The sequence below is a fragment of the Lepidochelys olivacea genome, assembly GCF_965140295.1.
Source record: "Lepidochelys olivacea isolate rLepOli2 genome assembly, chromosome: 2".
Taxonomy (NCBI): Eukaryota; Metazoa; Chordata; order Testudines; family Cheloniidae; genus Lepidochelys; species Lepidochelys olivacea.
In genome coordinates, this window is record NC_140412.1 from 168,108,293 (window position 1) to 168,134,368 (window position 26,076).

The window sequence follows — 26,076 nt, forward strand, 5'->3', positions numbered from 1 at the left end:
AAGTAGAAGTGGCATGATTTTCAAAGCTGCCGAGCAGCCACAGGCTGATGCTCCCATTGACTTCAGTGGGATTTATAGGAGATCAGCACTTCTGAAAACCATGCTACTTTTATTTAGGTGCCTAATTATGGGTGTAGGTGCCTACCTGTGTTTACCCCAGTTGGAAAATTTCAGCCATGGCTTGAAAGGAAAACAAGGTGATGCTTTAAATGTCATTCATCTATCACTCAGGAATTTACATGATTTGCAAAAAATATCAATTTGTGTGCAATTACTCTTAATAACCCTGTAGCAATTACGTACACCTCAAAGAGGACAGTCTTTATTTTGTCAGTAATTATAATTGTGTGTGATTTGCTTCCTCACACCAGGGAAATTGTACTAGCCTGCCTGGCAACCGAAGATATAGGTCAGATCCTAATGGCAGTGTTAGAAGGAAATAACTTTATACTCTATTGTGAATACCACATGTGCTACCACAATTCAAATCCTCCTAATTAAATACAGATGAAATAATAAGGCGTATAATCATTAGAACAAGGACTTAATCATTGATTGCTTTCTACTTCACAGCTTATGAAAGGGATTACTGGTAGATCGTTAGACGCTGCCCCTTACAGCAACATACAATTAGTTTCCCATCACCAGTTGCCTTACTCTTCACTACCCGCCTTGCAACTGTTAAATTAAAATAGCCATTGAGATGTAAAAGGAAAAGAGTGTTATCAAATTGCCTTGTTACTCATCTGAGAGCCAACTGGTCTTCCACTAGGTCAATGAACGGAGTTTACCAGTTGTCATAAATATAAAGGGAAGTCCCTTTATTTGAAATCCCTTTGAAATCCCTCCTGGCCAGGGGAAAGCTCCTCTCACCTGTAAAGTGGGGTGCAAGGTTTTGGGAAGTATTTTGGGGGGAAAGATGTTTCCAAACAGCTCTTCCCCAGTAACCAGTATTTGTTTGGTGGTGGTAGCGGCCAATCCAAGGACAAAGGGTGGAATATTTTGTACCTTGGGGAAGTTTTGACCTAAGCTGGTAAAGATAAACTTAGGAGGTTTTTCATGCAGGTCCTCACATCTGTACCCTAGCGTTCAGAGTGGGGAAGGAACCTTGACACCAGTGCTGAAGGGGCCCAAACAGGGATGAGAGCCCCATTGTCCTAGGCACTATACAAACATCTGGTAAAGAGACAGTCATTGCCCTAAAGAATTTACAATCTTGATCATCGCAAGAAGCAACAAGTTAATGAAGTAAACAAATATGGGGAGGAAGGATGAGGTAGTAATAATAGGAGTCTTTTTTCACATAGTCTAGCCCTGTATGCAGTGTAAATTGCCACTGCATTGGAACAGGCAACCAGGACTTCACTGAAAACGTTTCCTTTCCTCATAAATATAAATGTTAGGAAACATAGACATGGCATGTGACTAATTAAAAAAGTGCATGTAATACAATAGCATATTGTACTTTTTCATTGGGGGTCTTGATTTAGGCAAGCACTTAGGTACATGCTTAAGTGTCTCTGAAGTCAATGGACCTGACGTGCTTAAAGCTAAGCACTTACCAAAGTGCATTGCTAAATCGGGATTGACTTAAACATATGCTTTAGTATGTTCCTGAAGCAGAGGCTGGGACTGAGAGGCAGAAGATGTGGGTCTCTGTACCTAACTCACTGCATGACTGTGAGCTAGTCATTTGACAACTTTATGCCTCACCTTTCCCTAAGCTAAAGATTAATTTAATTAACTGATTCCTAAAAAAATAAGGACAGTTTGCACCCTAGGTGCTTGAACAAAATAGGGCTATTAATACTGTGCCTACCTCACAGGGGTATTTTATGCGTGTGTGGCTTTGTCAATGTTTGTAAAGGGCTTTTAATACCTTGAATGAAAAGCAGAAGTGAAGAGCAAAGCATTGTTGTCCAAGTATAACTGATGAGCAGGTATTTAGAATTCTCAATGACTTGTCCTACAGACTTAAGTACTAACAATAAGTGTTAATGAGCAATGTGGGGTGATCAACAGCATAAAATCCTTCTTGAAAATATTTCCAATTCCCCCATGTGAAGACTATGGCAGTTTTATGACACAGATCCTGTGATGAATTGGTGACCTGTTACCACACTTTCTCCAGATTCTACTTTGAGGAAGTGAACTTCTGTTTCAAGTCAAATTACTGAAAGGTGTTTTGTTGGATACTTCCCAGACAAGTGTCTCCTTACAACAGGAAGATAAATAGGGTGTTTGGCATGTCATCATTCACATGATCCCAAATATAACAGAAAGGAGAGCCCGATTTCTCCTTTTGAAATCTGTTTGGTTAATTCTGCCAATTGAGGAGTACTTTCTGCCCGCAATTGCCATTGTACTCAACACCACTGAGAACCTTGCAGCATCATGGCCAAGTGTATGGTGGCAATGAAATATAAAAATATTTCATATCATTTAGCAGACTGTTTTTTGCTATCACAGTAAACAGATTTAAATATTTTTTTCTTTAACTTACAGGGCTTGTTACAGATTACAGGGTAAGTACAGTGCCCTCAGTAATAACAATATTGATTTATACATGGTAACTTTTCTAAAAATGTTTTTCTTTTAATTGTTGTTATAGTAACTCAGAGTTAGCTTCTTTCTTCTGTGAAAGAGGCTCAACTTGCTGTTCCCTTGATAATTCTCCAAACCAGGAAAATCTAAAACTCCAGTCCCTATTTATTTTTAAACCTTTTGTTTAAAAGGATGCGATGGTACCAATTTATACCAATTAACAACAAGGGGTACGCAATGCAAGCCAAAACAGGGAAATAACTAATTAAAGAATATTTAGATAAAATTGGATGTATTCAGGTCAGCAGGTCCAGATGAAATTCATCCTTGGTACCCAATGAACTAGCTAAAGCAATCCCAGAACTGTTAGCAGTTATCTTTGAGAACTACTGAAGGACAGGTGAGGTCCCACAAGAGTGGAGAAGGGTAAATATAGTATCTATCTTTAAAAAGGAGAACAAAGAGGACGCAGGGAATTATAGACCAGTCAACCTAACTTAAATACCTGAAAAGATACTGGAACAAATTATTAAAAAGATACTGGAACAAATTATTAAACAATCAGTTTGTACGCACCTTGAGGACGTTAGGATTATAAGGAATAGTGAGCAGGGATGTGCCAAAAACAAATCATCCCAAATCAACCTAATTTCCATCTTCTGACACAGTCCTATATGACATTCTCACAAAAGAAATGTGGTCTAGATTAAATTACTATAAGGTAGGTGCACAACTGGTTGAAAGACCATACTCAAAGAATAGTTATCAATGATTGCCATCAAACTGGGAGGGTTTATATAGTGGCATCCCACAGAGGTCAGCCATAGGTTCAGCATTATTCAATATTGTAATTAATGAGTTGGATAATGGAGTGGAAAGAAGGCCTATAAAATCTCCCAATGACACCAGACTGGGAGGGATTGAAAACACTTTGGAGGACAGAATAAAAACTCAAAACAACCTTGACAAATTGATCTTGTATTTATTGAATTTAATCTTGTTGAATTCAGAAGAATTCTCCAAAGTACTTCACATAGGAAGGAAAAATCAAATGTGCAACTACAAAAATGGGGAATAACTGCTGAAAAGGATCTGGAGGTTATAGTTGATCACAAATTGAATATGAGTCAGCAATGTGATGCAGCTGTGAAAAAGGCTAATGTCATTCTGGGGTGTATTAAGAGGATTCTCATATATAAGACAGCACTTTACTCAGCACTGGTGAAGCCTCAGCTGGAGTGCTGTGTCAAGTTCTAGGCATCACACTTTAGGAAAGATGTGGACAAAATGGAGAGTGCAGGGAATAGTAACAAAAATGATAAAAGGGTTAGAAAACCTGACCTATGAGAAAAGGTTAAAAAGACTAGGCATGTTTATTCTTGAGAAAAGAAGACGCAGAGGGGATGTGACAGCAGTCTTCAAGTATTTTAAGGGCTGTTATAGAGAACATGGTATTCATAGATATTAAGGTCAGAAGGGACCATTATGATCATCTAGTCTGACCTCCTGCACAATGCAGGCCACCAAATCTCACCCATCCACTCCTGCAATAAACCTCTCACCTATGTCTGAGCTATTGAAGTCCTCAAATCATGGTTTAAAGACATAGTGTTCTCCATATCCACTGAAGGTAGGACAACAAGTAATGCACTTAATCTGCAGCAAGGGAGATTTAGGTTAGATATTAGGAAAAAAATTATTTCTATCAGGGTAGTTAAGCACTGGAACTGGCTTCCAAGGGAGGCTGTGGAATCCCCATTACTGGAGGTTTTTAAAAACAGATTGTACAAACACCTGTCAAGGATGGTCAAGATTTACTAAGTCCTGCCACAGTCCAGGCAGCTGGACTTGATGGCTTTTCAAGGACCTTCCAGCCCTACATTGCTATGATTCTGTGTCTGACTGAAAGCTCTAGGCTTGGCCAAGAGAAGGAATCTTTGTGAAGATATTTTCTTCAAACCATAGTGCATAATAGGTTATTTTAAAAACTAATTATAAATGTATTTTCTCCTAAAATGAAAATCTTTCTATTTCTTAAAACTTTATTTTATTTTATTTTTTTTAAATTTCTTTATATGGACCCTTCATGGTAAGTTTGTCTATGTGCCCTATCTCACAAGTGCTGAGTACCTTGTGGAGACTTCAGTGGGAGTTTTGGGTGCAAGAGCAATATGTGCTTTGTTTCATGATCACTATCTTCTGACACCTGCTCTCCTTTCCACTTTTGCATTTTAAACAGTTGGGTGTTGACTGTGGCAGTGTATTTGCCAGTACCAGAATAATCTTTCCTGATTTGACCTATCTCTTAAGTTATTATACAGGGAGCCTCTGAAAGCTTGAACAATGGTCTATGCCAAACTGGCTGTACCTGGAACCATGTCTTCTGACATGGAGACCCTTCCTTCTCAAATGCATTACTCCTTCTGCTTGCAGCATTGGCAGATCCCTCTCGGCCGAAGATTTCGTTCCCTGAAAATGTGGTTTGTGTTTAGAATGTATGGAGTCAAGGGACTACAGGAGTACGTCCGTAAGGTGACCTCCTTTTACTTTGTGGGAAAATTTGTGTTGGGGATGGGAAGGGAAGAGGGGCTTAATAAGAATCCACATCTATGTGCCTTCTGCATAATTACACCTGCATGCATAAGCAAAGCTTGTTGCACAGCCCAGTTCATGGGAGGGCCTGCCTTTCACCCTATCCTATCATGACAGTTATGATCATTGGGATCACAGCCATTGATCATCTTGTGGTACAATCTTGAGGGGATGTGAATTTTAGATGCCACATTAGTGACATCGTTCAAAACAAAGCCAAGACTTTTCATTGATGCCTTAGTTGTTGTATGTATTTATTCTACATTTATTATTTTATTATGTTGTATGTATTGATTATATATTAGGGTCAGGATTATGGTGTTAGGATTTGTGTATGCTCCCATGATTTACTGGGCATGTTACCTAGTTTGACTGAAGCTACAGTTTCAGGTGTTTCCTGAATGGAAGTGCCTTTAGGATATGGTTACCTACAGATTACAATTGATCCTTATTATGCTTAAGTACTGGGGACATTCCTGCTTTGTACAGGGTAGTTTGTCATCACTGTAAATGCATGTGCTATGGTGCTGTATGATGTACATACTTCTGTTATAAATATAAAGTAAAACTGCAAAATACCTTTTATGTTTTCAAACTCAAGAGAAACTGCTGGCAAAGATAAAAATAGAGAGCCATATCCTACAGTTACACTAGCTGAGGTTCTTGTCCAAAGTCTACCGCAGTAGAGATTTATATTTAATTAGCTATCTAACCTCTGATTCTGCCTGTTCTTGGTGGGAGTGTGTGTAGACACAGATGTGCCAAACTCTCCCAGGGGCACACATTTCTTAGCAAAAGTGGGACTAGTGTCACAGTTTTCTTCCTTAAGAACCTTATGCAGCCTAGCTAGTGGGAAGAGGAAGATATTGCCCCATCATCTGCCTAAAATGCCAGAGAGCTACTCAAAGCGTCGGATGCCACTACTGTAGCAGATGAAGGATAAATGGAAGTTTTCTGCTTTTTGTTTTGGTTTAGTTTTTATTTTCTTCTGCATAGATACCTTGTAATTTCTATTTGGCTCCATGGACAACAATCTAAATGGGATTTTGATCCTTATTATGTTCTGGAGAAACATATTTTGAGGGCAACAATGACATTGGCTTTTTATCACCTCTGATACAATCCAAAAGTGAAATTTTGGATCTCCTCTGTCTCTTTTACTGAAGTGAAAATGGGCTCATGGTTTGTTATACTTTGCCATTAATGAAGCTTTCACTGCATTGGTCTCTCAGGTAAGGTTTTGCAGATGGCAATTAATTCAATTTACTGGCAAGGTTTTAAATAGCACTAAATCTCATATTCTTCTGGTGGCAGAGTTGAAGTCCTCACGTTGATTACATGTACTTTATTGGATTAGTGTTAATACCTTATTAGTAACATTCAAGAAACTTACCTGGCCTTTCTCTCTTCTCCCAGACATTTCCCTGGGTGCTCAGGGAGCAAATACTTGCCTTTTTAGAGTCCCATAGACCCCTTTTGAAGGCAGAGTTTTCCTATAATGTCTGGAAATGCATCACTTTTGTAAAGCTATTGACTTCAGTGGAGATGAACCAGGAATGAATGTGGCTCTTCATGTTTCTGAATAGACTTTTTTCCTTGTTTCTAATTTAACTTCATTGTAATGTTTTAGATTAGGTCTTTACAGGCGTGCTGGGAGGCGAGAGGGTGTAATGTTATTTCCTTGAGCACTAGAAAGAGCTGTGGGATATAGTTCTCCAAAACAAACAAACAAACCAAAAAAACCCCCGCATGGCCAAATTATGACCTCACACTTGTGACTTCAGTGGCGTTACTTGGGTATAATTGAGGGTAGAATTTTGCTTACTGAACACGTAAGTGGAGTGATTAATTTAGGCTTGATTTCTTCCATTTGAAATGAACGATGGCTCATCACATTCTCTGGGTTTCATTGCTTCTCTAAAAAAAAATCTCCTTTGTTTCTCTCAGTGGAACTGCAAGGGCAAGGACTGATTGAGCTTTTGTTGTTTAGTAATCTAGATGGTAGGACTGGTCGTTTAGTCAGTTGCCTTCTGTGAGATTGTAAACATTGCAGTATTGTTACAAACTGTACCAATGCTCACCAACAGCAGTTGTAATGTGTTCCATACCTCACTTCCCCATTTCCCTCCCCTCCTCTTTCCAAAAAACGTTCTTTATTCCCGAAAATACTGTGGTGAATTTTCTTTTGGTGGTTGTAGTAATAAGGAATGTTATAAACTCTGGTAATGGATTATATTGCAAAGCTGTAAACAGTTTCCCAAATGAAAAAACTCTTGAAATTTAATCTCACTTTACCACCCCTCGTCAGTCTTTAAGGATTTGTATAATTCCAGGCCTTGGGAGGTTCTTTCCATTTAAACATACGGTAACATCTCAAAAATAATAGTTTTCATACTTTCAGTGCTGGTCAAGGCAACCCTTCTAAAAAGAACAGCCAGTACTAGCTTGTGGGTTACACTTGGTGTTTCATTTGATTTGTGCCACAAGAGGATCCCTAAAGTTGCCAGAACTATTTCTCAATCAGCATTTAAAGAAACAAGAACTAGCTTTTGTGTTTGCTACACTTGGTCACATAGTGCAATGAAATAAGACATGAATAAATACTGCAGTTCTCTGTGGGTAGATCTGTCCTCTGTGCAAAGAAAAATCTGCAATGCCGAGTCTGAGCCTGGGTCAATTTCATGCCTGGAGCTCTGGCTGCACGGCTAAAATTCGCAGGGTAGACCTTCCTACATGGAGTGGAGCCAGGGCTCGGAAACCCAGCAAAGGGGCAGGGTTTCAGAGTCTAGGCTGCAGCCTGAGTGGGAATGTTTATATCACTCTTTTGAGCCCTGCTGCCCGATTCCCATGAGCCGGAGTCCATTGATCTGGGCTCTGAGACTCAGTGCCATGGGATTTTCTTTGCAGTGTAGACATACGCTGTGTGGCCACTCAAGGCCTCAAACACAGTGGGAATGCTCTGTTTCTGCTGCATTGGTGAGCAATCAGCAAAGAGGCCATGCAAAGGGAATCATAGAATAACAGAGTTGGAAGGGACCTCTGGAGGCCATCTAGTCCAACCCCCTGCCCAGAGCAGGACCAATCTAAATCATCCCAGCCAGGGCCTTATCAAGCCTGACCTTAAAAACTTCTAAGGAAGGGGATTCCACCACCTCCCTAGGTAACGCATTCCAGTGTTTTACCACCCTCCTAGTAAAAACGTTTTTCCTAATATCCAACCTAAACCTCCCCCACTGCAACTTGAGACCATTACTCCTTGTCCTGTCATCTGCTATCACTGAGAATAGTCTAGATCCATCCTCTTTGGATCCACCTTTCAGGTAGTTAAAAGCAGCTATCAAATCCCCCCTCATTCTTCTCTTCCGCAGACTAAACAATCCCAGTTCCCTCAGCCTCTCCTCATAACTCATGTGTTCCAGTCCCCTAATCACTTTTGTTGCCCTTCGCTGGACTCTCTCCAATTTTTCCCCATCCTTCTTGTAGTGTGGGGCCCAAAACTGGATACAGTACTCCAGATGAGGCCTCACCAATGTCGAATAGAGGGGAATGATCACATCCCTCGATCTGCTAGCAATGCCCCTACTTATACACCCCAAAATGCCATTGGCCTTCTTGGCAACAAGGGCACACTGTCGACTCATATCCAGCTTCTCCTCCACTGTCACCCCTAGGTCCTTCTCTGCAGAACTGCTGCCTAGCCATTCGGTCCCTAGTCTGTAGCGGTGCACTGGATTCTTCCATCATAAGTGCAGGACTCTGCACTTGTCCTTGTTGAACTTCCTCAGATTTCTTTTGGCCCAATCCTCCAATTTGTCTAGGTCCCTCTGTATCCTATCCCTACCCTCCAGCGTATCTACCACTCCTCCCAGTTTAGTGTCATCCGCAAACTTGCTGAGGGTGCAATCCACACCATCCTCCAGATCATTAATGAAGATATTGAACAAAACCGGCCCCAGCACTGACCCTTGGGGCACTCCGCTAGATACCGGCTGCCAACTAGACATGGAGCCATTGATCACTACCCGTTGAGCCCGACAATCTAGCCAATTTTCTACCCAATTTGTAGTGCATTCATCCAGCCCATACTTCTTTAACTTGCTGGAAAGAATACTGTGGGAGACCGTGTCAAAAGCTTTGCTAAAGTCGAGCAATAACACGTCCACTGCTTTCCCTTCATCCACAGAACGAGTTATCTCATCATAGAAGGCAATTAGATTAGTCAGGCATGACTTTCCCTTGGTGAATCCATGCTGACTGTTCCTGATCACTTTCCTCTCGTCTAAGTGCTTCAGAATCCAAACCATGGAGTAGAACTTTGTGGCAGCTCTTTGAGTTGGAATGTGGAGAGGGGAATGAACTTGTTTGGGATCAGTGCACCACATGGATCTACACAGCTCAGTGTAGTTGCAACAAGCATGTCTGCTACACCTATTCATTCTCTGTAGTTGCATTTGCAGCTGGGTTGGGCCTTACTTGTAGGTTTGGGGAGTAGGATCCCATTTCCTCCCTGCTACTACAAAAATCGCCTTGCTAATTCCTAAGTCATAAGGTCCTATGCCACTTAGGCACTGTCATAAATATAAAGGGAAGGGTAAACCCCTTTGAAATCCCTCCTGGCCAGGGGAAAGCTCCTCTCACCTGTAAAGGGTTAAGAAGCTAAAGGTAACCTCGCTGGCACCTGACCAAAATGACCAATGAGGAGACAAGATACTTTCAAAAGCTGGGAGGAGGGAGAGAAACAAAGGGTTTGTGTGTCTGTCTGTAGTCGTCTTGGCCGGGGACAGAACAGGAATGGAGTCTTAGAACTTTTAGTAAGTAATCTAGCTAGGTATGTGTTAGATTATGATTTCTTTAAATGGCTGAGAAAAGAATTGTGCTGAATAGAATAACTATTTCTGTCTGTGTATCTTTTTTGTAACTTAAGGTTTTGCCTAGAGGGGTTCTCTATGTTTTTGAATCTAATTACCCTGTAAGATATATACCATCCTGATTTTACAGGGGGGATTTCTTTATTTCTATTTACTTCTATTTTTTATTAAAAGTCTTCTTGTAAAACACTGAATGCTTTTTCATTGTTCTCAGATCCAAGGGTTTGGGTCTGTGGTCACCTATGCAAATTGGTGAGGCTTTTTATCCAACATTTCCCAGGAAAGGGGGAGTGCAAGTGTTGGGAGGATTGTTCATTGTTCTTAAGATCCAAGGGTCTGGGTCTGTAGTCACCTAGGCAAATTGGTGAGGCTTTTTACCAAACCTTGTCCAGGAAGTGGGGTGCAAGGTTTTGGGAAGTATTTTGGGGGGAAGGACGCGTCCAAACAGCTCTTCCCCAGTAACCAGTATTAGTTTGGTGGTGGTAGCGGCCATTCCAAGGATAACGGGGGTAATATTTGTTACCTTGGGGAAGTTTTGACCTAAGCTGGTAAAGATAAGCTTAGGAGGTTTTTCATGCAGGTCCCCACATCTGTACCCTAGAGTTCAGAGTGGGGGAGGAACCTTGACAGGCGCTTTAGAAAATTTCATCCCGTGCCCACAGGAAAAGCTCTTTTACTCCGATTCCACTTGTGCAGCCGGGATTTAGCCCAAAAGTTTGAAATTTTGAGAGATGACAACTTATGACAAGCTGTAGCAGGGGAAAAGGCCATAAGCTACTATTTTTTGTGCTGTGATTAGAAGAGATGAGATGAGCCTCTTTTGAAAAAAAAAAATGGTCTTAAAATATACCTGAAACTGGCTGTTCACAAACAGATCTTTTTTCTGCCTTCCATCTCCCTTAGTTCCAAATAGTTTTATTTTTTAAGAAAAAAAGTATTTTTTTTTTAAAGTTAAAGATGGTTGCTGTGTTTGCGGCTTTCAAAATCTGTATCTGACTGACTGGATAACCACTGCAATCTGGCATGTTCTTGTGTTGAGACAGGCAGCGAAGGAACAAAATATTCCTGGGATAGGAGCATGGGTGACTTTGGTTTAATTATAGCATCATTTTTTGTTTCTAAAACCTTTCAGTTTATACTCCTCATCATTTACAAAATGGAATATCAACACACTGCAAAGTAAAGAGTTTAAAGAGGGTGTATTGGGGCCAGGGGGAAATCACTGCCAAGAATTTTTTGGGGAGAAAATTGTGTGTTTTGGAAGTAAATTCCAAGATGTGGAGAGGACACCAGGAGGGCAACAGCAAATAGCATAGGAGAATGAATAAGAGCACTCAGGATTGTCCTATAATCAATTGAAATGTGAGACTCAAAGCGGAAATGAGTCCATTTTTAAACCACTTGAGAGTAAGCTAGTACTGTGTTGCTGTAAGTCATGTAAAGGGGTCATGAGCAAGTAGAGAAACTTAGCTTTCTGTCCTGTCTGTTATATCCATTCCATAAGTATATTTTTAAAAGTCATGTTTTTACCTATGATCCCCTGGATGTTCTGATTCATTTATTCAAATACATCCCCAATAGCTTCAAAAGAAATTGGATCGAACATACTTTTTGCAATAAACAGTTCTTCTGTGCTTCACCAATATTGGACACTGAATTCTGCTTAAAACTATCAGTAGAGCTTAAGGACTAGCTGAAAGGGAATAGAGAGTAGATTGCTCTTCTCTGTCTGCAGCTACATCACCTCAGGTGGTGATCTTTCCAGTCATATTTTCATAAGCTAAGTAGGCTTGGGCTGGGTCAGTAATTAGATCTGAGAACTCAGAGGGAAACCTCATGTGCTATGTAAAGTGCTATTGGTGATTCAGTAGATGGCACCCTTCCCAGTACTGAACCCTTGCCTGAGCATGTTCTTGTGGGTCACTGTGCTTTTTGGAAATGCCATCTTTTTCATGAGTGATAAAACCATTTGTTAACGATTTTGTGGCATTTTTCCCCCCACAAAATTAAGGGTTTAACCTTGGTGTCCTGCCCAAATTCCAGTTCAGAGGAAAAAACAGTCCTTGCTCCAAAAATTTGCAACTGAAATTGAACAACCAGGACAAATACTGCACTGGGGTGTGATTGTGTGCTGCCCTTCGCAGAGGTGAATGCAAACCTCACAGCCCAGAAAAAGGAGAGTATATGAGGGCAGGAGGGGATAGTGGGTAAGACACCTTTTGTGTCTTCTTGATTCTAGAGGGTCCATTCAGCCTTTGGAGGGCTGCCAAAGTCAGGCAGCTCAACCTGACCTACCAGTGAGCAGCTGCACCACCATGAAACACTCTGTAGTGCTATGCTCCCCACCCCTTGTTGTCTTCAAGCCCAGGCCCAGCACACCCATGACATCAGAGCTTACAAGATAGTGCTTCATAAACCAGCCTGGGAAATTAGTCCCTGCATGGCTCCAGGGCTTCTAGTTTGTGTATGGACCCATAGCCAAAATCACACTACAGATCACTGATGAAGGTGTAATCTCACAGTGCCATTTTTTTTAATTAAATGAATTTTCATTGAAAGGCTTCACGGGGGGGGGGAGGGTGTTTAAAGAGGGATTTTAATGAAAAAGAGGGTTGTTGTTTGGGGGACAAAAGGGAGACCGTTGCAAGCATAGAGGGGAGACTGAAGAAGGTGGCCTCAAGATGAGAATGGGGGAAGCAGCAGTAGACAGGCTGTGGCTTGTGGAAAGCACAGGCAAAAGAGGAGGCAGAATTGTACAGAATTTGAACAGGAAGACCATACCAGTGATAGTATCTGAAGTGGGAAGTGACCTGGTCCAAATGACGGGAGAGAAGGGTGATTTTGGTCATAATATTTTGGATGGTCTGGGAAGGCTGCAAGATGATATTCAGAGAAGGCAGAGAGGAGAAAGTTGCAGGAGGCTAGGAAGAGATGAGCATGCATACAAGAGATGCTATGTAAGTTTGTGTGTACACAAGTATTACTGTGACTGTAACACTTTAGGCAATCTCCCATTAATATGCTAAACCATATCAGCTTTTGAAGGGTTTGCAGATGAAACTAACATAGACAGTTCAAATGCCTTTACAGCAGGGGTTTTCAAATTTTAAACTATGTGGAAAAAATCTTAATAAAGAGAGTGTCTCGCGAGCCTACCTCTCTCCCATTCATGATCTCATAAACTGCCTCCCTTCACCATTCACAATGACACAGACCACCTCTTGTCCCATTCACAATCAGATGGACCAGCCCCCATTTTTTTTTGCAGTCCCAGAACACGCCACTTTCATATCCCTGGTAAGGACAGCAGTTGCTTAGCTGGAAAATGTTAGGCAAATATTTTTAGCTGCTTTTAAGGAAATGTAGCAGCTTGAAATAAAAAGACAACCTGTCGGTAGGCCAGCCAGCTAGGAGCAAGGGCTCTTACCATTATTATCACCATTATGTGGCCCATGCCCCACAGTCTGAGAACCTATGCTCTAAAGGAACTGTACAATCTCTGTGGAAGAACAGTACCATAAACAGTAACAACTACAGGGTTTATTGTATTTAAAAAATGAAATCAAATTTTAAAACCTACATTAAAATTATGTTAGGAGCATGGTAGGACTAAGGCTTCAAAATGGAAGAAATTTGGAGGTAAGGCATTTCTCTCCTTCAATAACTACTGCATTTGTATCTCAACATAGCAGGAATCTAAGAACAGTATGTGATCTTCCCTCCCTGGTGAGTATGCCCTCAGTTCAACAGACAGGGCTTCATTCTCACAATTTTCATATATTGCTCAGAGGATTGAGATGCTATGTGAAAGCAATCATGAGCAATTCTTCCTGGTTCAGCAATGCCGGCCTTTGGCAGCTGTGATTAACTTAATTGTATAGCATGCTGAAACTTTTGGGAAATAAATAAACAGTAGTCTCTCCTGTTCCATTGTGTAAAACCCAAAGCATTTGGCGCCCCCCAATGTCTTTACTGATTATTGCTGTTATTAAAGTTCTCCCTTGGGTTAAACACAGTTGTACTGCAACTTTTCTTATTACTTCCATAGCATCCATTCAGAAATGTACCAACTTCAACCATTTTGATTTTGTTTTGATTTCTGCTTATTTTCTTCAAGAGATTTTATTTTTATTGTCTAGCAAACACTTTAGTGCAAAATCGGACAGAGATGTCATCCAGAAAAATGTATAATAACTATTTGGGGTTTTCTGTGAAAACTACTTACAATGAGCTAAATCCAGAACACTTTACTAAGTTTTTATTCAGTTCTTACTTAGACAAAATGCCTATTGTGTTCAGTGAGAACTTTGTCCAAGGGCAGAGTAAAAAAGTAAAGATTTCAAGATTTTGCCCACTACATTTAATTATATCACACCTATTAAAGCACATACAACACAGAACAGGTGAAATTCTGTCCCCATTAAAGTCAAGAGGAGTTTTGTGTAGAATATATGTACAGGGCCCTTGTGCCCTGATGTACACCCTGTTCTGTGGAGTTTATGGGGTGTAATTTGGGCTATAGACATAGAATATATGGTTATATCAGGGTACAGAATTTATATTACCATACAAGATATAATGTACATATATTTATATATTACTTATATCTTTCACAGTCATGAACCCATTGTTGTTTATATTTGGTTGTACCTACATGCCTCAGACAAAACTGGGGTCTTACTGTTTTACAAGACTTGATTCGTAGTCAGAACAGCATCCAGTCTAATTTAAGCCATGCCATGATGGAACAAATGAATGTAATAAACAGTGGGGAGGAAGTAGCAACAGCAGTAAGAACAGCTGATTCCACAGGCTATCAGTGTGCATAATCCGAAAGTTCTAAATTAGACAAGGTTTGTCTATTTTAAGAAACAAACATCAGAAAGCTATAATTAAGATTGCAAGAGGTCTCTCACTATAATTTCTGGTTTTACTGGTTTATGACTTTTGGAAAATCTCCTTATGAGCTGAAACATTCCACGTTTAACTTAAGCCCAGAGCAATATTTTTGTTTGATATTTTCCTTGAACTTTGAAAAACAAAGGGTGGAAGGCAAAAATACACATGATTATTTTGTGGAATGGATACTTAAAAAAAAATTATGGCACTTCGAAACCAATTCCTCCACATGTGCCGAACCATTCTCAGTGAGGAGTAGTCATGGTGTGCAAAAAAATTGTAACTCCAATGGTTTGATTTTCAAAGGCCCTGAGCACCTGTAGGTCCATTGAAAGGGAGAATTGGGTGAGGGAACTGTTCTTTGAGTAGAACAGGCAGAAACAGGACACCTATTCTTTTACTGTCAAATGCTGCTGCTGCTCCATCTACTGGCAGAAAAACTAGGAGTTCATATAACTCCCTAATGAGGTTCCAACCACTTCTTCTCTTCCTTCAGATTCCCATACCTGATGATTCCTCACTTGAAAGATGAACTGGAAGGATGGGAAGGCCAACAGGGTGTTATGCTCGCACATACTATCCCTAGGGTGACCAGATGTCCCATTTATATAGGGACAGTCTCGTTTGGGGGGACTTTTTCTTATATAGGTGCCTATTACCCCCCACCTCCTGTCCTGTTTTTTCACAGTTGCTATCTGGTCACCCTAACTACCCCTTACTTAACCTCTGCTCCTTAGGCTGCTAAATATATACTTTCATATATAGAGCATGCATAATATCAGTGGTGGAGTTGCTCTAAGAACCTTAATTTTGTCATTTCCTGAATTCTGTGTGTTTTCAGTTTGCAACCTTAATACAAATTTTTGAAGTGTGTGTGTGTGTAATTTGGGAGGAAATAAATGTTAAGACATTGTTTGGATGTTAAGACTTCCCAGATCATTACTAATCTACATACTGGTATTTTTCTTGATATGTCTGATTTCTAAAATAAACAGCAACTTCTTTACACACACACACACACACAATGTACTTGGCCGCACTGGAGTTGGGGGAGCACTTCAATCCCATTTTAGGCCAGGATAAAAGAAAGTTATTACTTGGAATTACTATTATTTATTATTAATATGACACCATAAATTGGAATGATATTTTACAATGGTGTCTAGATACTATGGTGACAAGCACATTAGAAATGCCTTAATAGATACAGTGTGCCACAAATGCCAGACAAGTAGAAAGATCTCTGACCTATAAAGTCTCTAAAAGTTATGACCAAGATGTAAATTAACATGAATAGACAAGTATCAGGGGGTAGCCGTGTTAGTTTGTATTCACAGAAACAACAAGGAGTCTGGTGGCACCTTATAGACTAACAGATTTATTAGGGCATAAGCTTTCGTGGGTAAAACACTGCATATGAAGAAGTGGTGTTTTACCCACGGAAGCTTATGCCCTAGTAAATCTGTTAGTCTTTAAGGTGCCACCAGACTCCTTGTTGTTTTTATGAATAGACAGAGTGTTAGTATGTGGCTTTTTAGAAGTTTTTGTAAAGGGTTGAATGTGTGAACAGATTAATCAAAAAATAACATTTGCCAATCTGACTGATACAATATAGACTTTGCTCTCTTTCTCTCTCTAGCATGTAAAACTGTCACATGAATTTGAAAACTTGGTACTTCAGGATAAACGATTTGAGATCTGTGCTGAGGTCACACTGGGACTGGTATGCTTCCGACTAAAGGTAAAATAGCAATGGCTTCTAATGTTCCCTCTTGTTTTTTGAAGCTATTGATAGAATATATTGCACTGGATTACATATTGTTATAGATAACCTATTTATTTATTTTAAATTGTAGAAAACTCTTGATACACTACATAAACCAAAGAGGATCAAAGAAGCAATCTTGAGCCAGATTATCTTTTTTAGCATAAGATTAAATTTAAAGAAATCCTAGCATGTTATGGTATGGAAATGCACAGTGAAAAGGCACCTGAACAACCATAACACTGCCCTGTATTGACACTATGTAATAGCCATATGATCAATGCATTTTAGGATGTAGATTAAACTGGTTTTTAAAACCAATGTTTGTTCATAGTGTCATTATAGAGCCTGGTTAAGATTGTTTGGGTGCCGAAACTGTGTTTTGTTTTAATCTTAAATTATTGAATGCACTGTTAACCTTAGTGCCATCTTAATATGTGGAGGGCAGGTGTATTCTGGGAACTTCTTTTAGTGTGGGGTGTTTTTAATTATTAAAATGTCAATCATGAACACTAAACCAGAAACCCAAGAAAGTTACCATATGTTATTTCTTATAATTTGAAGATGAGAACCATCAACAATAAATCTTTTTTTCTTAAAACTTTTAGAGCCAGATTCATCAGTATGCTCTGGGTAACTCTGGAGCAGTAGAAAGCAACGAGTGTGCATTAACCTGTTAAATTAGACTTATAGTTGCTTTGCATCACCAGATCATCACATATGAGTCAAGATCAATTGGTGAATCTGGCCCTTAATTTGCAATTGGCTTAGTTATTCAGGATTCAGGATATCTTTTAAAAAACCTTTAAAATATATAATTTAATTTGGCAAATAACATTCCAGAATATGAAAGCAGAATTTTACTATTTTATATTTTATATTTAGAATTTTATATTGGAAAGAAAAAGATAATATTAACTTTTTTTTGTAAATGTGGCTATCTATAAAATCCCGGAGGCGAGCTGGACCACACTGGATCAAGATGTGAGTGATAGCATAGAGGAATATTACTGAGAGAAGAGGGTTCTGTGGTGGTGTTTAGAGTAGGGGAAAGTGTCAGGGTGTGAATGTGAGAATAAGGGGATACAGGGAGATCCAATGGCAATGGCAAGGGTAGAGGGAAGAAGACCAGGGAGACATGCATGAGACATGAGTGATAGGTGGGAAATAGGCAGGGGAGTCCTGTGTTGAGGAGAACAGAGCTGTGCATGGGCAGAGGCCTGGGGTGGGGAGCTAGTATAAAGACATCCACACTTGAAAGACTTCCAGTGGCCCTTCTCTTTTGGCTCCTCTGAGTACCATACCAGTACTACAGGGGCAGTCCATTAAATCAGAGGCATCTCTCAGGGACTGGTCTCCTTCCTCACACCTTATGTCCCACCATGGGCCCTCCTGTTTGCATAGCACCAGTCTCTGTAATGCAACCCTCATCCCCACATACAGCCGTAATTTTGCCCAGGGCAAGTCTGTTTCCCTCTCCCCCTCATACGTAGTCCACTCTCCAGACACCATAAAGCAGTACTGTGGAGAGCCAAGAAGAGGCAGGAAGTGGCCACAACGTGGAAGTAAGTGAGGTCGTTAGAGGACCCGGAGGAGAATGTGGGGAGATTGAGCAGAGGGAAGCAGAGGTCCTGGGGTGGGGAAGGGGGCTGCGTTAGGGAGACAATACTACCTTAGTGCTAGTGCCCAGTGAAGTGGAGACAGCAGTGCCATGGACAGCCTTTCAAGCACAGATATACTCAGCCAGCATGGAACCCTGGAATCTTTAAGGAGCAAGGACAGCTGGGGACAATTTATCTCCCAGTGAGAACTCTTGATGCATGAGTCCAATCTCTCTCATACCACTGACTCATTAATACCAATAGAATTGTAGCATGGAAATTAGATGTGGAGGAAGGCTGATGATTTGCTGTTAACTCTGACATCATAGTAACTAGAGCTGTTGACCAGAATCTGTTTGTACCCTATATAATTATAATTAGCGACAACAATAGTTAATAACTTAGCTTAATTACAACCTAATTTATCCAAATGTAGCCCAAGCACAGTGAATTTTAACTATATGTAAAGCTTAAAGAATCTGCATTGTTTGTTAATATAGTTCAGAACAAAAAAAGTCTGACTGAGTGCTAAGTTTCTTAAAGGACCTAATTTACATTATTATTCATAAACCAATTAACAGATTTACTTATAAACATTCAAAATTCATTCTGTACTCAGAGTAAATGCTGTACATCTGCTGTACAGAGTAAATGCTGAACACTCAGTATTCTTCATACATCATAAAAAAGGCTGCATCCCTGCTTCAAGTGCAAAACTCAATTCAGTGTTAACTAATTATGGAGCTGGAACTGGTACCTTAATGAGCTGAACTGGAACACTGAATATGAACAACACAGAGATTCCTTGTTGAAAACACTTAAATGTGGCTTTTAACTTTTCTTAAGTCGAACAAGCAAGTCCAGCTTCTTTTGATGGCATGATGTTATTTTTCAGACATTACTTTCTTGGTTGTTCAATTGTCCCAGTTACCTGGGGTTTGATGCAACTGGTTGAGGAATCAAGATGAATGCCTAACAATGAAGGTTTCAGCTGAACTGAGCTGGGGTAGTAAAGTAGTTTCTTTTGTACCTGTGCTGTCAATAAAAAAGGATACCCTGCTGGTAGAACAGATGCAACATTGTGGAGTTTTTCTGATTAGCAAAGGCCTGTTAAAGTTCTGAATATTTTTTTCTTCCTAATAATAAGTTTTTCAATAGTTCTGTCATAAATATAAAGGGAAGGGTAAACATCTTTAAATCCCTCCTGGCCAGGGGGAAAACCCTTTCACCTGTAAAGGGTTAAGAAGCTAAGACAACGTTGCTGGCACCTGACCAAAATGACCAATGAGGAAACAAGATACTTTCAAAGCTGGGGGTGGGGGGCACAAACCAGGACCAGAGCAGGAATGCAGGTCAGAACTCCTGTAAAAGTCAGTAAGCAATCTAGTTAGATATGCGTTAGAGTCTGTTTGTTTAAATGGCTGATAAAATAAGTTGTGCTGAATGGAATGTATATTCCTGTTTCTGTATCTTTTTGTAATTTAAGATTTTGCCGAGAGGGCTTCTCTATGTTTTGAATCTGATTACCCTGTAATTCATTGTTCGTAAGATCCAAGGGTTTGGGTCTGTGTTCACCTATGCAAATTGGTGAGGATTTTTTTATCAAGCCTTCCCCAGGAAAGGGGGTGTAGGGCCTGGGGGGATTTTGGGAGGAAAGATGTTTCCAAGTGGGATCTTTCCCTTTTATATTTGTTAGACGCTTGGTGGTGGCAGCAATAAAGTCCAGGGGCAAAAGGTAAAATAGTTTGTACCTTGGGGAAGTTTTAACCTAAGCTGGTAAAAATGAGCTTAGGAGTTATTTCATGCAGGTCCCCACATCTGTACCCTAGAGTTCAGGGTGGGGAAGGAACCTTGACATGGTGGCAGAGCGGTAGGATTAACTTGAAATCATTTTGAGATCAATTTGAGATTTTTTGAACCAGAAGCACAGATTTTAAAAAGGGAGTTTTTTTCCCCCTTTGGGCTGTTGGAAAGCAGGTTTTAAGCTGAAAGCTGTGAGAATTTTTTTGTCTCTGCTTGGGGGCCAGAGCAGAGACAAAAGGGAATTGTCTTTTGTGAGCTGGAGTTTTCTCTACCTAAAGGCAGGGTAGTTAAACCTCCTGCAGGGAAATTCACAAGTCTTCACAGACTTGAAGAGGTGGGTTGTTGTTTGTTTGTTTGTTTTTTTGCTAAGAGCAACTAGAGGCTTTTTCTGCCTATTTGCCTGGAGAAAAAGGTGTTAGTTTTTTTTTTTTTAAAGGATCTTTCTGTAGGCTGACAATCCCTATCAGAGAACATAAGTATCCGGCTACAGCACAACCCTTTTTTTTTTTTTTTTTTTTTTTTTGGAAAAGGCAAGTTTTGTTTGTTTGTTTTATTCTAAGTCTCGGGTGTAAAGTTAGTGAAAAACAGAGAGGCAAACATGACAGAGCCCAAGGCAGAAACAGCCAAAGAGGCTGCCCACAGGAGAGCTATGGAGACAAAGGATAAAGAATGGAAGCATGCTCAGGAGGAAAGGGAGGCTGCCCACAGGAGCGCTATGGAGGCAAGGGAAAACGAAATGGAGGAAAAGGAAAAAGAGAGGAAGCATGCTGAGATGGAGAAGGAAAAAAAGAGGAAGCATGCACTGGAGATGGCAAAGGCTGAGCGGAATCTACTGGATAACCCTAACCATCCTTCCCCAACAATCCACAAATGGGAGCGACTATGTCCACAGTATGATGAATCCAGTGATATTGCTGAATATTTTCTCACCTTTGAGAGACTGTGCACTCTCCATAAAATTCCTGAAGCTCACAAGATGACCACAATGGTCGCAAAGTTAACTGGAAGAGCTCTGGACATATTCAATAAGATGCCTATTGATGAGGCTTCTGACTATAATAAGTTCAAGGATTTGGTTTTAAAGCAATTTCAGATTACATCTGAAACGTACAGAGTAAAATTTCGAACCCTTAAGAAAGGGCCTGGACTAAGTAATGTGGCTTATCTAAACCAGATGAAGGATCTGTTAGATAAATGGGTCCAAGGAAGGAGTGTCACTAGCTTTGACGGAATGTGTGATTTGATAGCTCAGGAGCAATTCCTGACTATGTCCAAGGAGGAAATAAAACAGTGTTTATGGGATAAGGAAATGGACTCAGCAGAAAGTCTTGTTTCTTATGCTGATCAATACAAGCAGTCCCAAACCTCCAGAGAGGCGGGGCAAGCCGGAACAAAATGGGTGGAGGAAGGAGAGAGGAACAACCCTGGTCGCAGTTGGAGCGGATACCAGAAGGGACACCCTCAGACCACCCCCTACTACCGGGGGCAGCCCAAGGCCCCAGCTACACACCAAGGAATACTCCAGACACCTTATCATCCTGCCACACCATTCTCCAGCAACTCACCTCGTCCCAATGACCCGTCAGCTGGAGGATGTTCTAAATGTAAAGAGCTGGGGCATGTAAAGGCCAACTGCCCCAAGAATCCCAACAGATTACAGTTCATTGCACTGGAATCACACCAGAGGTCCTCAGGCCCAGATACCTCCCAGATACCCTCAGAGCAGAGGGAGACTGTGAGTGTGGGCGGGAAGAAGGTCACCGCATGGAGGGACACCAGAGCACAAGTGTCAGCTATCCAGGCTTCCTTAGTGGACGCCAATTTAATCGATGAAGGGTTAATGTCTAGCTATTCCACCTGGAAGCAGGCGGGGCACACCCTGACTGTTTCCTAGGAGCAATGCACACATTGCTCTATCCAAGGACAAGGGCTAGATATGAACCCTGAGAACTTGATTGTTTGGACAGCAACTGTGGGAGGTTTCTTTAGCCTGGGCTCAAGGCCTGAGAACCAGGATTGTAGTAGTTAGAGGATGGTAACTAAGCATATGAATCAACGTCATACATTCCTTTGTGTAGAAGTGTGTAATGCTTAGGGGGAGAAATATAATAAAAGGAGAAGGTGGAAGGTGGGGGGGCAGAACAGCCCATCTCCGCTGACCAGCCTGCTTGCTTGCAAAAAGCTGTGTTCTGTCTCATCACTGAACCGCAACAAATCGACCCAGAGATCCAAGTGACAATTCAACCCTTCAAGTCCAACTCTTTCAATTTGTCTACAGCCAAGTTGCCTGTCCAGTACAAGGGCTGATCAGGAACGTGGACTTTTGCAGTCTGTGATGATTATCCCATCCCCAAGCTGTTGGGGAAAGACTTGGCCAATCATGTGAAGCGAGCCAAGAGGGTGGGAATGGTCACCCACAGCCAGGCTAAGCAAGCCATCACACTTAGCTCTGTTCCGGAAACTTCTACCAGGACCCGGTCAGAGGTAATGGAACCGGACCCCATGCCAATGTCTGCAACAGCAGTAGTGGATCCAGTCCCAGAGACCCAGTCAGAGCCAGCCCCAGAACCAGAACCGGCGGAACAACCAGCACCAGAACCATTGCCAGCACTGAATCCTGGACTTGCAACTCCAACACCAGAGGGTCCCACCGAACCTGAACCAGTAGCAGCCGATAACCTCACACAAGAGGCTCAGCCGGAGCCTGAACCTGAACATAGTGCACCAGCGGAGAGCAGTTCACAATCAACGGAAACAGCCCCATTCCCTACATCGCTTCCAGAGGGACCAAGCCTAGATCCACAATCCAATGAGGAACTGATGTCTCCAGCATCAAGGGAACAGTTCTAGACCGAACAGGAAGCAGTTGAAAGCCTCCAGAGAGCTTGGACGGCGGCACAGAGCAACCCACCACCTCTCAGCTCTTCTAATCAATCCAGGTTTGTTGTAGAAAGGGACTTTTATACAAGGAAACTCTTTCTGGTGGACACCAGGAAGACTGGCATCCTCAGAGACAGTTGGTAGTTCCAACTAAGTACCGGGTAAAGCTCTTGATCTTAGCCCACGATCATCCCAGTGGCCATGCTGGGGTGAACAGGACCAAAGACCATTTGGGGAAGTCATTCCACTGGAAGGGAATGGGCAAGGATGTTTCTACCTATGTCCGGTCTTGTGAGGTATGCCAAAGAGTGGGAAAACTCCAAGAGCAGGTCAAAACCCCTCTCCAGCCACTCCCCATCATTGAGGTTCCATTTCAGAGAGTAGCTGTGGATATTCCAGGTCCTTTTCCGAAAAAGACACCCAGAGGAAAGCAGTACATACTGACTTTCATGGATTTTGCCCCCCGATGGCCGGAAACAGTAGCTCTAAGCAACACCAGGGCTAAAAGTGTGTGCCAGGCACTAGCGGACATTTTTGCCAGGGTAGGTTGGCCCTCCGACATCCTCACAAATGCAGGAACAAATTTCCTGGCGGGAACTATGGAAAGCCTTTGGGAAGCTGATGGGGTGAATCACTTGGTTACCACCCCTTACCATCATCAAACAAATGGCCTGGTGGAGAAATTTAATGGGACTTTGGGGACCATGATACGTAAATTCGTAAGTGAGCACTCTAGTGATTGGGACCTAGTTTTGCAGCAGTTGCTCTTTGCCTACAGAGCTGTACCACATCCCAGTTTAGGGTTTTCACAATTTTAACTTGTATATGGCCGCGAGGTTAAGGGGCCATTACAGTTGGTGAAGCAGCAATAGGAGGGGTTTACACCTTCTCCAGGAACTCACATTCTGGACTTTGTAACCAACCTACAAAACACCCTCTGAACCTCTTTAGCCCTTGCTAAACAAAACCTACAGGATGCTCAAAAAGAGCAAAAAGCCTGGTATGATAAACATGCCAGAGAGCGTTCCTTCAAAGTAGGGGACCAGGTCATTGTCTTAAAGGTGCTCCAAGCCCATAAAACGGAAGTGTCGTGGGAAGGGCCATTCACGGTCCAGGAGCACCTGGGAGCTGTTAATTATCTCACAGCATTCCCCACCTCCAACCGAAAGCCTAAGGTGTACCATATTAATTCTCTAAAGCCCTTTTATTCCAGAGAATTAAAGGTTTGTCAGTTTACAGCCCAGTGAGGAAATGACGCTGAGTGGCCTGAAGGTGTCTACTATGAAGGGAAAAGTGCTGGTGGCGTGGAAGAGGTGAGCCTCTCCATGACCCTTGGGCGTATGCAGCGACAGCAGATCAAGGAGCTGTGCACTAGCTATGCGCTGATGTTCTCAGCCACCCCAGGACTGACTGAATGGGCATACCACTCCATTGACACAGGTAATGCTCACCCAATTAGGGTCCAACCTTACCAAGTGTCTCCTCAAGCTAAAACTGCTATAGAACGGGAGATCCAGGATATGCTACAGATGGAGGTAATCCACCCCTCTGGCAGTGCCTGGGCATCTCCAGTGGTTCTAGTTCCCAAACCAGATGGGGAGATACGTTTCTGCATGGACTACCATAAGCTAAACACTGTAACTCACCCAGACAACTATCCAATGCCACACACAGATGAACTATTAGAGAAACTGGGACGGGCGCAGTTCATCTCTACCTTGGACTTAACCAAGGGGTACTGGCAGGTACCTCTAGATGAATCCCCCAAGGAAAGGTCAGCCTTCACCACATACGTTGGGCTGTATGAATTTAATGTACTCCCTTTTGGGCTGCGGAATGCACCCGCCACCTTCCAAAGACTTGTAGATGGTCTCCTAGTGGGATTGGGAGAATATGCAGTCACCTACCTTGACGATGTGGCCATATTTTCGGATTCCTGGGCAGAACACCTGGAACATCTACAAAAAGTCTTCGAGCGCGTAAGGGAGGCAGGACTACCTGTTAAGGCTAAGAAATGTCAAATAGGCCTAAACAGAGTGTCTTACCTTGGACACCAGGTGGGTCAAGGAACTATCAACCCCCTACAGGCCAAAGTGGATGCTAACCAAAAGTGGCCTGTCCCAAAGTCAAAGAAACAGGTCCAATCCTTCTTAGGCTTGGCTGGATATTACAGGCGATTTGTACCGCAATACAACCAAATCGCCGCCCCACTGACAGACCTAACTAAAAAGAAACAGCCAAATGCCATTCAGTGGACCGAAGAGTGTCAGAAGGCCTTTAACCAGCTTAAAGCGACACTCATGTCTGACCCTGTGCTAAGGGTCCCAGACTTTGACAAACCGTTCCTAGTAACCACAGATGCATCTGAGCATGGTGTGGGAGCAGTTTTAATGCAGGAAGGACCAGATCAAGAATTCCACCCTGTAGTGTTTCTCAGCAAGAAGCTGTCTGAGAGGGACAGCAACTGGTCAGTCAGTGAAAAAGAATGTTACGCCATTGTCTACGCTCTGGAAAAGCTATGCCCATATGTTTGTGGACGGCGTTTCCACCTGCAAACCAACCATGCTGCGCTACAGTGGCTTCATACCACCACAGGAAATAACAAAAAACTTATTTGGCGGAGTTTAGCTCTCCAAGATTTTGATTTCGACATACAACACATCTCAGGAGCTTCTAACAAAGTGGCTGATGCACTCTCCTGTGAAAGTTTCCTAGAATCAACTGGTTAAAATCGTCCTTGAGATGTGAAAAATATTGTTAGTCTTGATATACTTGGTAGTATATTTAGAGGTGCATGTGTCTTATTAACTCTGTTTTCTCCTCGAGCTCCAGGAAGAAATCACAGCCAGCATTTCACCCTATCTGTGATTTGGGGGGCGTGTCATAAATATAAAGGGAAGGGTAAACACCTTTAAATCCCTCCTGGCCAGAGGAAAAACCCTTTCACCTGTAAAGGGTTAAGAAGCTAAGACAACCTCGCTGGCACCTGACCAAAATGACCAATGAGGAGACAAGATGCTTTCAAAGCTGGAGGGGGCAGAAACAAAGGTTCTCTCTGTCTGTGTGTTGCTTTTGCCGGGTCCAGAGCAGGAATGCAGGTCAGAACTCCTGTAAAAAGTCAGTA

At 41.9% G+C, this 26,076-nt stretch overlaps 1 protein-coding gene across 3 annotated transcripts in view; it reads left to right on the forward strand.

Annotated features, from left to right (window-relative positions):
- The window catches only part of DDC (dopa decarboxylase), a 122,153-nt gene that overhangs the window by 87,059 nt on the left and 9,018 nt on the right, over nucleotides 1–26,076 (forward strand). For all 3 annotated transcript variants that reach the window (XM_084621294.1, XM_084621292.1, XM_084621293.1), the window contains 3 exons: nucleotides 2,506–2,525; nucleotides 4,978–5,076; nucleotides 16,543–16,644. In XM_084621294.1, the coding sequence (XP_084477420.1) occupies nucleotides 2,506–2,525; nucleotides 4,978–5,076; nucleotides 16,543–16,644 (221 nt within the window). The remainder of the gene's footprint in view (nucleotides 1–2,505; nucleotides 2,526–4,977; nucleotides 5,077–16,542; nucleotides 16,645–26,076) is intronic.